The following is a 15,480-nucleotide window of genomic DNA, read 5'->3' as shown; positions in this document are numbered from 1 at the left end:
GTCTTAAGTATTGGTCTTCCAAGTGTCCAGATAAAGTTACAAAGACAAAAAAAGTGAAGAAACCAGTAAGAGCCTGCTCAGCCAGTAGGATACAGATGGTACAAAGTCCCTGAATGTGCTAGGCCACGTGGAGCCCAATGCATTGATGGCACACTGATTTTTCTGTGCCTTAAAATTGTCCAAGTGGAACCTAGCTGGTGTGGCTCAGTGGTTGAGCATTGACCCAGGAACCAAGAAGTCACCTGTTCGATTCCCGGTCAGGGCACATGCCCAAATTTCGGGCTCAATCCCCAGTGTGGGACGTGCAGGAGGCAGCCGATCGATGATGTTTCTCACTCATCATTGATGTTTCTCTTTCTCCTTCTCCTTTCCTCTCTCTGCAAACATCAATAAAAAATTTTTTAATTGTCCAAATGGAAAATGTTGTACTTCTACATTTTAAAAAATTAAAAGAATAGTGTAACATAAGGAATACTATCCTGCCATTGTTAAAATCTGGCAATTTTGGGGGCATTGAAGCAGATTTGTAACTGGGAGATATTTTGCTCGCCTTTATATACTTTTCTATTTTCTGGAGCAGACTTTTCAATTTGGTCACTAATTTTGACTTTTACTTCTCCTGCCGTAGCTTTCTACACTCTACTTTCATGGCCTTTCCTTTCCGTGTCATGTCATGTCACTTCCCGCTGTTAAAATATATTTCCCTCTTTCGCTCTTTTTACCTTGGCTTCCTTTTTTCTCTGTGTCCTTTTGACCTCCCATTTCATAGACTCGTTTTCTCTCGCTGTGTGTGAAAGCTCTCATTCTACGATAACACAAGAATCCATTTTTAGAAACAATTCCAACTCGGTTATATAGGTTACAATTCACACCTTCCTCGCGGGCATTCTCACGTCCCCTTATATCAACATCTATCTGCAGGCGGGAAAGAAATGTAACAAAACCTGCCCTATATTCCCAGCGTGTCCAGCTGCACGAGCAAAATCAGTTTTGTTTCATCCACATTGAAAAGGGGACACGTGTAAAGAGAAGCGGACAAGGAGAAGATCGCATTCAATTCACAAATTCCCCCTGAAAAGCACAGGTCAGTGGCACAGGGGCAGGGCATGTGGAGGCGGATGCAGACACTATTCTATTCCCATAATGAACGCAAGTACCAACACGGCTAGTGCTTTCTGTCATTTTAGAACTGTGCCCGTCTGAGCTGTGAAATGTGTACTCACACCTCACAGTGGGACCCTGTCAGGAGGCAGGCAGCGTTCTGATAGCAGCCACATCCTCCATCAGTTCCCCCTGCTTCTTCCCCTTTCCCCTCGCTCCCTCCAGATGCGCATCTCAGCATCCTTCCTAAGGGTGCCCATCCCTCCATGTATCTGCTTCTAACTCTTTGCTTTGGCTGAATTTTCGGAGGGAGAACTAGAGCCGAAGGGAGAATCCTTTGGTGCCAAATGTGATTCAATAACTAGGAAGCACATTCTGTTCCAATAACCCAGGAATCGCCCCCTCATTATTCTTTTAGGTGCAAAACACATGTATCTGTGAGGAAACTCCAGCAGCCGTGGGGACTCCAGTTTGATCTCGGATCTTCCCATCTGTAGGTGCCTGGTGTCCCCAGCCCTGCTGGTGGGTGGCTCAGAGGAGGCATCCCTGTGCCCTGACCCCTGTCATCGTCAAACCTGCTACAAGGACCTCTTTTTCTTTTTCACAGTCGTTGTCAATTAGCAGATGAGCAGCCAGTCTAATGCAGTGATGGCGAACCTATGACACGCGAACTCATTTTTTTGGTTGATTTTTCTTTGTTAAATGGCATTTAAATATATAAAATAAATATCAAAAATATAAGTCTTTGTTTTACTCTGGTTGCAAAGATCAAAAAATTTCTATATGTGGCACGGCACCAGAGTGAAGTTAGGGATTTTCAGAATGCTGACACGCCGAGCTCAAAAGGTTCGCCATCACTGGTCTAGTGAGTGAGTGAGAAGCTTCGTATGTGGATGGGTTGAGTCACAGCTTTGTCACTCTTCAAACATAAGGACTTACAATTGTTAAAATAGTCACAGTGGCAGTGTGAGGAACTACTATGAGCCAGATATGATGTTAGGAAATTTACAATAATTTTGTAAATATATTTTATTGATTCAACAGAGGCAACAGAAAGCTAAAATTAATGCTCAGTTGCCATTTCGGTCTGAACAATATTAAAGTCCAATCTTCCTGATTGTTATGCAGTGTCCCGAGGCTATAAGCTAACAGTTTTTATCACAAATAGCAAGTTGCTATAAACACAGCGCATAACAACAAGTGAAGAAAATTAGAAGAATCTCACACAGTTTTCATACATAATTGTGTTATAGACATTGAGGTCCCTGGTGTATATGAATGCATAACATTTCTGAAATTCATATATTTTCTTTATAGTGTGATGTTGTAAATATTAATTATACCTTGATATACCGAATTTGTATTTTTATTTCTGTTCAGGTAGCTCACCACTTCAAGGTATTCAATGGTAGCGCTGTGTCCATTACTTTCTTGATTTCTGCAGCTTGAACATATAAATTATTTAAAATTTGAGTGTTGACTCTATTTCTCTAATATCTTGTTCTTAATATAAACATGCCTTTGCTGTTTAGCAACTAATGAGTTTAATTATGCTTTTCAGATTTCACACAACTGGTTGAACAGCTTTGATTACTTTCTAAGAGATAAACCACAGTATGTACCCTCAGAGTAACTGAAACAAATAAATGCCCTAAAGTTAAAAGGGGGGAAAAATCTGGCTGCTCGGTGAATCTTCTGAAATCCCATGAAAATAATAAATATGGAAGATCAGAAAAATATTTTAAAGATTCCCCAGGTGGAAGCCAGATCATGTAGGCAATTAAAGCGAACGTCTTGAATTAGTACACTCACATGCGAAGCAAAAAAAAGAAATATGCACCATATTGAGTTCAGATTCACCGAGCTGAGCATGTGTGACCGAGCTAAATGAGTAGTGCAATTTTTACACTGGCTCCGTGCACGCTTTCCAGCTGCAGGAAATAAGGAGGTGGCAAAAAGCAATCTGGAAAGAGGGTAGTCCACCCCCTCCTACTCAAATATCAATACAAGATATATTGAAATGCTGATTAGCTCGCCGAGGTGCCGTATATGATATTTAAGGATAGAAGGACTAGCTTTTTGACAAGGCATTGCTGAAACAAGAAGCAGCTCTGATTTGTCCTCTGCATGTCTGTTTCCTCTTTCTGCCTCCAAGCCCACGCGCTCACTTGGATCTGAGCCCCGGGGGAGTTGTCAAGTGGCTCCTTGTGGGACAGGAAGGCTGAGCGCCATTAGATGGTAATGACCTGACAGCTAAAACGTGAATTTCCTTGCTAATTTCAAGACCCATTAATAAATTATCTTCCTAGGCGTTAACTACCAAATTCTCTAAGGCCATGATTTCTCTCTGACTTATCTGTTTTGCTCAAGCAACCCTTCAAAAATAATTCAGCCGTAGCTTAATGACACTAGAACACAGTTCAGATGGGACCAAGATTGTACATAGAATAAATCAAATAATTTTGTGTGTGTGTTTTTTTGTTTGTTTTAATAATTTTGTGTTTTAATCCCCCACCCATTGTTCCTTCTTTTGCATTTCCCTTTACTGCTACAATCTCTCGCTGAAGATGAGCTTGCTGATAAAGCCAATCCCAGAGGATGGGCTAATTCTAAGTTTCTAGGGGGAGCTCAGTGGCTTAGAACGAGAAAAACCAGGAGTCACGTCCTTTATTCTAGAGCAGCCGTTTTCAACCAGGGTGCCCCAAGAGTTTGTAAAACATGCAGTGATGCCCGACTATGTAGTCAGGGCACTGACCTCTCTTCCCTTAGGCTGTCAAATGGAAAAAATGACAGCAGCCAACACAGTGCCGTCCAGTGTGAATAAATCAAAATTCTACCTTTTTTTTTTTTTTTTTTTTTTTTTTGTCTGCCTGGGTGTCTGATCCAAATGGGGTAAAACACTATGGACAATGAGAAAGAAGAATCTTCCATGTATGGATGTTGGGAGCAAGAAAGGTTGTGTGTTTTTTTTTAATTAACTTTTTATTGATTGATTTGAGAGAGGGAGGAAGGAAGAGGGAAAGTAAGGGGAAGAGGGGGAGGGGGAGAGAGAAAGAGAGAGAAGAGAGAAAGAGAGAGAAACATTGATTTGTTGTTCCCCTTAATTTTGCATTCACTGGTTGATCCTTGGATGTGCCCTGACTGGGGATCGAACCTGTGACTGAGCTTCCCAGCCAGGGCTCCGAAGGCCCTTTCTCCTGGGGTTTCTGGAGAGGAGCTGTGTGTCCTCCTTGGGAAAGACTTGGCGCTGGCCCACATTTTGCAGCTCTGCGAGCTCTTTCTCACCGTGACTAGAGCAGGCAGCACTCCTGGGATCCCCACTCCTGGGCATCCACAAGTTCTCTCTTTACCTAAGACAGTTCTCCGGTCACTTGGTCCTGAGAACATTCCTCACTGATCAGTAGATTTATGTCACACACAGCGTCGCCACTGCACTGCTATAATTACTCGCCTTTCTTGGCCCAGAATCATTTCCTCAGAAAGCTAACAACCTTACATTTTGTTTCTCAGCAAATTCGCTGCCGTTTGGAGGCTAATTTCCCAATCTTTGGCATGGATGAACATTCCACGCCCGGGCCCCCGATTTCACATTCCGCGGTAATTACAACACCCACCACAAAGCATCAGGCCACCTGGTCCCCCAGAAAAAAAAAGTAAAATGTTATAATAATCACAGGCTTTAAAAGATAAGCAATTCGAAAATATTTTTACTGACCAAAGTTTTACCCAATTTCAGTGAATTAAGCATTCTTTGCTTCTGCAATTTTATCTATTTTTCTCTGGAACTCCAGCTGAAACAACAATGAAATATAAACCACAGAAACTGCTGTATATTCGATGGGTCTAGGAGGGAGTCGCAGCCGAAATCACAAACTCCAACTAGAAATTTGGGTGGCAGCGGGGAAGGGACTAGGAAGTTATAAAATAGTCATGGGATGTAAGGTATAGCATAAGGAGTATAGTCAGTAATATTGTACTAAGTGTGTATGGTGCCATTTGGGTACTGGGAATTTCAGTCAAGTTGACATTTTAGTAGAAAAGAAATAAACTCATGAATATGCAATAAATCAAGAAAGAGTCCAAGAGCCTGTCTTAAAAATGTGATTATGAAATGAAAAGAAGGGGAAAAAAGACGCATCAAAATTAGGACCTCAGTAACTGTGGAGAAGCCATAGTTGGAAAGCACTGGGAGTGGAAAAAAAGGAAAGAAAGAATAAATCCACTAAAATATAATACTAAGATTTGAAGGAAATGGAAAAATTAGTCATGAAAATGAATGTAAGTGGGAGAACCAAAGAGTAAAGGTTAAACCCAACAAAATCAGGAAGTAATGAGAGGAGGGGGTCGGAGGCGCACAGTAGGACCACACTTCATAGTTTCTATATTGAGTGCATGCACGGAGCATGCTTAGGACAATGAAATGAGAGTTGAAGTGACTCGCATGATCTCTAGGCAGAAGCTGTAAGGCATTGGCTCCAACTTGGCAGATCTCTTCCTCTGTCTGCTAGGAGCTGCTGCTCTAAGGGGGTATATCAGATGTCTGCCCCCTTCCAGAATCCTAGGGATGCTTTCCAGGAACGAGCTCCATAAAAGTCCCCCAAAACTTCCAAATCCCCGCAGAGCCATGTACCTCTTCCATGTTCTCGGGGGTCACCTAGGCTTGCACCTTCTCAGCCGCTGCTTCTGGGAAAACACGCATCTCACCCAACCCATCGACTCCAAGATCCTCACTGCAGGGCCTGGCCTTGAGTTTTTGTGGGTTCACCACCCACCACCTCCCTCACGGATGTTCCAGCAAAGACCCCGCTGGCCTTCAGAGGGTGGTCTTCACACGTTCACATGATGTCACCCATGTAATGGGCTCACGTTACTGATGTGGGGGAGGAAAGACAGGTGTCGGGCTCCCACCCATGACGTGTTGTTGTCCATTGTTGTCCTCCCAAGTGAAGGCAGGCTGATAGTAATTATCAGTACATAGTTACCTGTCTTTCCCAGTGGATTTCCCACGAATATCCTTGAAGATGAAGCACTTTTTGCAGGAACACTTTATTAATTACTATATTAATAATGTATAAATTACTTAGTGTAATAATCTATATGTAATTAACAAAAATAATATATCTATTGCAAAACAACCTAAAGAAAGTTCTAGCATCGCATCTCATCTGGCAATGCTTCCCATGGAATTTAACGCATCAAGTAAGCCTCTAAGTTTACTATCTCCAATTTAAGACAGGACACGTCTTTTGAGATGTTCCAGGGACCCTCGTGAAAATCCCCAAATTAGTTCAAGGTCAACTAGGCTTCATTTCAAATTTGATTTTTGGGGGGAAGTTTGTAAAACTTATCAAAAGGTATAAAGCACTCGATTAAATGAGATCATAGGTCACTGTGAGACAATATTTAGTTACTCATTTAACCAAAGTCACAATTAAAGAAATCAAAGGCAAATACCAGGGAATTGTATATTTGTATAAAACAAACAACAAAGAAAACCCACACGCACAACGTGGCCCTTTTAACGGAGAAGGATCTATTTTCTTAAACAATCACAGACCCAATAAAGACAAGGAGAAGTACGGGAAGTCGTTCTCATTAAACACAGAATCCTTGTTTTCCAGCCAAATTACGCAAAAGGTAAACATAACCCTTTCACAATCTCACCAAGAACAGACCAGCAGTCCAAGAAAACTCTGTTTTATCAGCACATGAGAGGGAGTCAAGCTTCAGGTTTCCATAAGTACGCTATTGATATTAAGGCTTATTTTTAAAGACACAGAGGACTTATTTTACAAAATAATTCTGGCGATGCCCTTCCAAAGTTGAAGAACATCACGTATACACCATGTGTAGCCACAGACATGCATAACATGCAGACACAACAGAGACCCCTTCGCTTTCATTCCAAACTTTAGCCAGGAATCAGGTAGCCACTCACATGGCCGATGCTTCTTGCTAGTCTTTGTGGAGAAGACTTTTCAGATTTGTGTATTTGCCCTTGACCAATGATCCTATGCAGGGCTGGGACCAGATTTGAGGGCAAGATGTCTTCTGTAGCAGTCTGTAAAAACAGAATTTTTTTAAAAAGCAAAAATGAAAGCTTTTAACGCCCTCCTCCCTTATTTTTTCTTTAGTCCCAGAAGGCAAAGTCTTCATTCTCTCAGGAGGTCTTTACACAGGTCCAAACGATGAAAAGGTTTACCACTTCAAGGGACAGAAGAAAAAGGGTGGGTGTTCTGTCCTAGGAGTTTAGGGGCACATGTTTCTATTAACAGAAGTCTTGGGTGATTGCTCTTTAACATTTTCCTTTATTTTGGGGTGGGACCGCCTGGGGCACTTGTTCATGGCGTTGACCAACTCTAAGAGTTCCCTCTGTTCGGAGCAAAGATGGCTGACAATACACGGAGTCAGAAGGGTGGTGAGCCTGGTGTTTGCACGTCCAACTGTGAAGCCAGACCGTCTGGGTTCTAATCTCCTGTCACTTGTGTGAAAGGGGACTAACAGAAGGAGCTTACAAGGTTTATGAGGGCATGAGCAGATGAGCTGTTCCATGCAGCCCCTGACACATGAACATTAATCATTAATCAGCAGTTATTGCGAGGTCGGTAGAGCTTGGAAGGTTGAGGCAATCTCCGTGCAAAGGCAAACAAGAGATTTGCTCACAGATTCGTTCTGCAGCCTTGAGCAGACTCCAAATATGCAGTTAGGTCGGTGTGGCGCCCGCCCGGGGTGAATGTCTAGGAACTCAGCAAAGGACTGTAGGGGAGGCAGCTGGTGCAGGAAAGGGAGGCCACCCATCCCCATCTCCACAAGCTTCCCAAGTTTCCAGAATGTTCTGCAGTGGGGCCCAGGAAGGGGCTGAGGAGATGGCAGGTGGTGTTTCTTCTCCTTGAGGAGGTTGGGTTACTTGAAGAGCTTACAATCTGGTTTTAGAAAAGCGCCCAACACAACGAGGGCAGTAAATAAGATCGGAGGCCCCTGTGTGTTTTCATTCTTTTCTTCTGGGCCAGTTATTAAATCAGAGGATGCAGCAGCGTCCCCTCGAAGGGGACTCTGGAATGTGTAGCTTCTCCGCGTAAGGGAGGGTGTGCTGAAATAAACCTGAAAAAATGACATTTCCCTTCGTCCACGCGTATGTAGGGCAACTGGTACATTGTGTTTCGTGTGAGCCAGGAGGAAAGATAATTCCCTAGGTCATTTTTTTTATTGATTTCAGAGAGGAATGGGGAGAGAAACATCAATGATGAGAGAGAATAGAACCTAGGTTCTAGTCAAAATAGAACCTAGGGCCTGGCTGGCATGGCTCAGTGGTTGAGCATCGACCTATGAACCAGGAGGTCACGGTTCAATTCCCAGGCAGGGTACAGGCCCTAGTTGTGGGCTCCATCCCCAGTGTGGCGTGTGCAGGAGGCAGCCGATCCATGATTCTCTCTCATCCTTGATGTCTCTCTCTCTCTCTCTCTCTCTCTCTCTCTCTCTCCCTCTCCCTATCCCTTCCTCTCTGAAATCAATAAAAATAGTTTTTAGAAAAATATTTGTCACTCAAATGACAAGTCCTTAAAAATAAATAAACCAACACTAAGGAATCAATAACATTATTTGATTTATAGGAAGCACAAAAACTGGCCAATTGAGTCTATGTTCTTAGAGAACAGGGTAGAGGGCACCTTTTGAGGGTTGGGAGGGCGGGGAGGCAAGAGCTTGAGGGAAAGGGAGGACTGGGGGATCTTGGGAGAAAGTGCTGTTCAGTGCCTTGACCCTGGGCCTGGCTACCAGGCTGTGTTCACCTTCCCAACAGTCAGCAAACCACTTGCTTATCTTCTCTTCCTGCCGATTGTCTCAATACAGGGCAAAAAAATCAGCTTCCCCATTTCTTGCTTTCTGAACTCATTTATGCCTCAGGGAGCATGAACCTGTTGCTTCACACACCCTATGAACAAGCCTTCAGAGGACTGAGGTCATGCATTGTGGGAAAAGCAGGTCCCCCCAGTCCGCCAGCCCCTGCATTCTTGGCAAAGCTGACCCCTCCACCCCCCTCCCCCAAAAGGATTTTTCAAAGAGCGTCTGTTATTTCATCTCCAGCGGTTTCCCACAATGGACCTGCTTTGGGTGTGAGTCAGGAGAGGGTTTCAGAGTCCACAGGCCATCAGTTAAGAGCTGCACATTCCCAGAACCCCAAACAGTTTCCCGCAGGGAAGGGCCTGGCTTCTGAAAGCCCGGCCAGCGGCCAGCGCAGGTCACAGCGCTCCCATTCAGTGGGAGCCAGGAGAGGGCTCGCTCTCCCTCCCCTAGGCCAGGGCCCCTGAGGGCGGGGCGTCTGGCCATCTCCCTGTTTCCCAAGCTGCGCATGAACTTCCTCCTGGAGCCAGCACTTCCCTGCACTCAGCACAACTTTCGGGGCAGAGGACACCCGGAGGGCGAGTGAGCATCAGCTATTCCATGCACCCCTGGCAGGCCCCCCAAAATGAGGCTCCCCGCGACGATTCTGTGGCTCATGTTATGGTCTGTGTGTGTAGCACAAGGTAAGAGTAAGAATGAAAGACTTTTTTTTTTTTTTTCCTACGACTATACTTTCAAGCACTTGCTAGCAGTCTTTTGGCTGTGGCAATAAGAATGTGCTCTAGAAAATGCGGTTTATTCCAGCCGTGTGACTTAGTGTTTGGGTGGCTTTTGACACCGAAGTTGAAAGCATCTACGTGGCTTACTGGCACGGCATTCGGATTCTTCAGTGTGAGGGTATTTCATGGAAGTTTTCAGAAAATGTTTTTGGAACTGTCTTTGAAAATTGTAGTATGTGTGGTCACTTCCATTTGTAATTTTCATAAAGTATGATTTCCTTTTTTGCTTTCAGTTTTCACTAAAATGCTCTGTGTCACGGTATTAAGCAGTATGTGAATATAGGGAGAAGCAGAATAGAAATTAGCAAAAGCCTTCAAATCATATAATGATTGGATTTATTTCAGATACAGTATTAGCTCTTCCTGAAGAAATATTCATTTATCACTTAGAACTGATGTTGCCATGGCCTTATAGATGACCATTACTTGTATCATTAGAATGAAAATATGATGTAAATTTGGAAAATAAAAAAGAACACACCTTCTCTGTGATAACCTACCTTGTTCAGTAGGGTTTCTCCCTGGGGTTGTAGATAAGACTGATTCTAGAATAACAGTCTTCAGCTATAGTGACTTTGAATGAAGGAGGTTTCTTCTGATACCAGGGGGACAATTTCTGGATTCATCATTACATTTAATTCTATCGCTATTTCTTGATAGATTGATGCGTTTCTTAAACCCGACTGAACAAATTTGCTTTCCTAGTTCCTGACAGGCAATGGTGTGATAGGTACATGGTGGACATTGCTGAGCCAAATGTATTGCACAGCGTTCCTAGGTTCTCAAAACTTTCTGCTAAGCCAACACATTTTGAGTGAAATGTTTACTCATGTCAGCGTTGAGGAAAGTTCACACATAACCTAGGCCCTCTGGCCCTGAGGGTCTTTCAAACTAGAAAAAATAGCAGATTTTTTTTAACTTAAATCCTTCAGTAACTCATGTAAGTTTATTCCAATGTGTTTCATACTTTTTGAAAAATAGAGCCTTTTTAGTTATGTTGTTCTAATATTCTACTGTGTGACTTTTAGCTTGTAAACTTTATATCCAGCCACTTTTCAAACTTGGTATACAATCATTTCCCTGCACATATCAATATTACAACTAGTATTTAAAGGTAAAATATTATTTATTGACAAATAGTTCAGCACAATGATACTGGCTAACCATAGAAAACTTTTTCTTTACGTGGGTTTTTGTCATTTTTTTAATAGAAATACATGTGGTAGTGTTTCACCATTTATTTACAAGTTGTTTGTTGAGGTTCTATGCAGACATTGTTTGTCATGTAAAGATTTAGTCTATTCTTAGCTTATGTTTATGACTCAGGAATCATGCCAAGTTTAATTAGACTTCTTCAATGACTACAGAGCGGAATTTGAAATATTAAAGTTGGGTGCTACAAAGTATTTGTGGTAAAGATCAAATAAAAGGCATTTACATTATTTGATGAGGTTACTGATGCCAGGTAACTTGCTTCTGGCTTCGATTCCTTATGTCACCTTTGAATGTTTAAGTGTGACATCAGCTTCTGCCGGGGACTTGAGCACCATATACATTATCATGGAATGACTGTCAGTCCGCCACTTCCTAACTAAACACAACTGGAATGTTGAAAGCAACGCTCAGCTTAGCCTCAGGAATGCCGCCATGCACACGCACTGCCCAGGCCTGTGAGAAGAATGACATGAATTTCAGTGGCTGTGGTACAACTGTTTTCTCCCTCACTGGCCGAATAGTCCTGAAACTAAATGAGTTTGCTGTGCGTTATTGTAACTGGATCACTTTCCCGCGAGGATTTTCCTGGGGAAAGGGAGACGTGGATAGCACGCAGGGTCAGAACCAGACGAAGCGATTCTAGAAGATGAGGTATTTCCAGGTAGACTAGGTCCAATGGATGACGTGTCCTATGAGATGGGGAGGGACTGCATCAAAGCAAGCCTCATTATTTTTTTGTTATTTTGAACTCTGAAATATTTTTTCAATATTAAAATTTTTAAGTTCAGTTTTATTGGGGTGACATTGGTCAACATGAACACATAGGTTTCATGTGTGGATTTCTAAGTTGTGAAATCTCTATACAGCCCCATGTGCCCACCATCCAAAGTCAAGTCTTCTCCTGTCACCTCATGTGAGGACCCCCTTTCCCCCCCCCCCCACCCCACCCCCGGCAGCCACCACTCTGCTGTTTGTGTTCATAAGTTGCAGTTTTGTATCCCACATAGGAGTGACATCGTATGGTTCTTGGCTTTCTCTGTCTGACTTATTTCACTTAGCATGACGTTCGCAGGGTCCATCCATGTTGTTGTAATTTGTAAGCGTAGGCAGGTCCTGGAAAAATGCATATGCTCCTCTTTTGCTCGCATAAATTGTTAAACCAGAACAGAATTTGCTTAAGGATTGCTAACACTATTCTTAGCTACAAGGAAGTTCCCAAGTCGGATTGGAAGCCCAGGTTAGTAACGGTTCATTATTGGCCTTTGATAGCCGGGGCTGGAGCCAAAGTCTAAGTGGACCCACTTTATTTGCTCAAACCCTGATTGTTCTGCAGCTTTCACCACTTCCCCTTCTTTCAGGCTCTGCCTCCTCCTCCTCCTCCTCCCCCCACACCCCCTCCCCCACTTGCCCAGTCTGGCCATGACTCTGCTAACCAATCCATTGTGTGTTCTCTCAACTCCTGTGCACTTTGCCCATTTCTTCAGAACATAATGCATGAAAAAGACATGATGTAATTGGGGGGAAAAGTGCCACATTTTAGCTTAAAATGATAAGGAAATATTATAAAAATGTCTCAGGAAGTAATGGAACAGGGAGAAAAAAATCACAAAAAATAATGAAGGGAAAGGGGAATAAAAGATTTGACAGAGCACTTTTATTTGTTTTGACACTTTAATGGAGAGAGAGCCAAGTTTCTCATAAATCTTGTTAACTCAAAATATAATAGATAGAAGAGAGATTATAAAAATGTTCCTTCAAAGGCTCCCAAAAGTTTTTTGAGCTAAATCAAAATAATTTTGGACTTCACAAAGTAGAGTGTAAATTCAAACTTGGGACGTGTGGACAGGATGGACAATGGGATTACAGGTGGTAGGGTTTCTTGGGCTCATGCAACTGAACTTCTGTTCCCATGTCCTCTCTCATCTTCTATATTTGCTACCATCTACCATGCCCTTCCACAAGTTGTCCATAGCCTACAGAGATCATGAAAAGGTTCCCAGATAGTTTCATATTCATTCATCCATTTGTTCATTCATTCATTCAACCATCGGTTCTTGATTGATGGACCGCTACACAACACACACTCTGACTAGCACTTTCCAAAGGGTGGTCAGTTAGTGGGGAAAACAAAAGGAATGATTATTGCATTTTACTAACATAGTATATTTGATCATATAAAGAATTGTGATGGAGATAAACAAAGGAGTCTATGATCATGTAGAGAAGGCAAGAAACTCAAATTGGAATGAGAGAACGGAGTGGGGTAGGGTTGAGAGAGAAATATGTCAGGGTGGTGAGGACATCTTGGGTGGGTTTTGAAGGCTGAGTAGGAGTTGGCCAGATGAGGACAAGGAGGACATTCAAGATTAAGGAAACATCATATCAATAATTAAGCCTATTTTATAACCTGGCTTTTATTTGCCTGAATTGACAAAGAGCTAACTGTTCCAAGCTCTTTCTCAAAAATTTTCAATTTGACAAAGAGTTATTTTATCCCAAATAGTCAAAATGTTGGTATGTACAAAGAGCTGACGTAGTTCTGTAAAACTGGAGGACTGAAGCCATCGCCCATCTTTCTAACTCTTCCATCGATTGAACTTCCCCAAGCACCACAGGCACAATTGGATAGTGTGTGTGTTGTTTTTCTTCCCTTTCGCTTTTCATTTGTATCCCCAAGATTGTCATGATAATTATTCAGTTGCTAAATAATTTTAGAAAAATAAGACTAATTGAACGAAGAGACCAACTTCAGTCTACCAAAACAATCTGGATTTGATCATGTTTTCTCAAGTGTTTAATTTTATTATAATTTATTTTATTTGATTGAGAATACTTTTCAAACGAGTTTATAGATATATTGACATTGAAAACCAGCAATTAGCTCTGTGTGTCTTTGTTAATACTGCCCCCTTAAAATTTGAAAGTGGAAAAATTAGGTGAGTACTGATTTTTAAAATATCAAGTGTATTTGTTTTTAACTTTGATCAAAATTTTATAATCATGTTCCTCAAATTATCGTAAAATGAATCCTATTCTAGTTCAATAGCCAAATCCGTTCATACTCCGTATTTATAGACTGAATAATTTGGTCTTGTTCACTTGGAAAACCAGACCAAGCAAATAAAAAGTTCACCAGCTAGTGTTTCGCCAGAGAAGAAAATTAATGGGCATTTAATGGATTCTATAAACACGTAAGATGAGGTATTCATTGTTTAAATCCAGGTAAATACTTACATGAAAGAAAGCTTGGATTATTCATTAACTTAGAACTTGAGAAATATGATGGCTATTCAAAAAAATAATAAAAACTTTCAAATTAATCCTATCTCCTGAAAGAGCTGTCCATTTAATACAAGAGAATGTGGTTGGTGCACATCTGTGCCAACATTTTGACTATTTGGGATAAAATAACTCTTTGTCTAATTGAAAATTTTTGAGAATGAGCTTGGAACAGTTAGCTCTTTGTCAATTCAGGCAAATAAAAGCCAGGTCATAAGATAGGCTTAACTACTGATATGACACAATTCGGTGAATCATCACTTTAAAATGTTTTGTAATGACACGAGTTGAAAATACTCAGTATATTCAAGACTAGAACACAAGTAGACAGGAGGTACATTTGAAGTGGGGAGAGCTTAATATTCATGAAAGTCCCTCCACCTTATAAAAGAGTACAGAGCCCAGCCGGTGTAGTTCAGTGGTTGAGCGTCCAGTCAGGAACCAAGAGGCCGCTGGTTCAATTCCCGGTCAGGGCACATGCCCAGGTTGCAGCTCAATCCCCTGTGGGGGTGTGCACGAGGCAGCTGATCAATGATGTTTCTCTCTCATCGGTATTTCTCTCTATCCCTCTCCCTTCCTCACTCTCAAAAAAATCAATAAAATATTTTTTTTTTTAAAAAAGAGGACAGAGATTGTCCTTCCTTTAGGGAGCCAACATGGATGGGAGGCTTGATGAAAGTCTAGTAAACATAAAACAATGATGAATGCTGAGCTGTGTTGGGAAGGAAATAATGTTTAAGTAGAGCCTGCAGGAGGAGACAACGCCAACTGTCAAAAGCCTGTGGTTCAGAATGTTTCATAGTCAAGGTGACGGATGAGAGTAATCAGAGCTAAGAAACAGGAGGTGGCCGTGGAAAGATGGGAAAACCGGGCGGGGGTGATACATCCTTTTCTTAAAGAGTCAAGATGCGCATTTAAAGTCCATGAAAGAAGCACTTTTAAGTATTATTTGCCATAAAAAGGGGAATCAGTCAGCTTGGGGACCCCTGAGGTGCAGTGAACGAACACACAGTGAATATTGAGAAAAGCTGGTAGGAAGATGACGCGAGATGTCTACCTTTGTCTTTTCCACCTGGTTGTTAAAACTCATGAACTAAATTTGAAAAATCAAGAATTAAAGGTGTAACTGTGCCATCTGGAAATAGAACAGTAACCACAAGGAAGAAAACTTGTCACCTCTCTGGCCAGCAATCAGGCTACATTTTGTGTGTGTGTGTGTGTGTGTGTGTGTGTGTGTGTGTATCTGGATTACTCTTTCGATAGATCG

General features: G+C 42.0%; 1 protein-coding gene across 5 annotated transcripts in view; it reads left to right on the top strand.

Moving 5' to 3' along the window:
• Positions 1-9,372: 9,372 nt before the first annotated feature.
• LOC138999201 (complement factor H-like) overlaps positions 9,373-15,480 on the top strand; it is a 63,831-nt gene continuing 57,723 nt past the window's right edge. Inside the window, exon 1 of one of the 5 annotated variants that reach the window (XM_070401281.1) lies at positions 9,373-9,623. In XM_070401281.1, coding sequence (XP_070257382.1) covers positions 9,566-9,623 — 58 coding nt within the window. In that variant the 5' untranslated portion in view covers positions 9,373-9,565. The remainder of the gene's footprint in view (positions 9,624-15,480) is intronic. The other 4 variants (XM_070401280.1, XM_070401279.1, XM_070401283.1 and 1 more) reach the window with 4 other exon arrangements.

Source organism: Myotis yumanensis, unplaced genomic scaffold (assembly GCF_028538775.1).
Source record: "Myotis yumanensis isolate MYYU_CA2020_CCGP unplaced genomic scaffold, mMyoYum1.0.hap1 SCAF_22, whole genome shotgun sequence".
Taxonomy (NCBI): domain Eukaryota; kingdom Metazoa; phylum Chordata; class Mammalia; order Chiroptera; family Vespertilionidae; genus Myotis; species Myotis yumanensis.
This window is presented reverse-complemented; position numbering and strand designations above follow the sequence as displayed.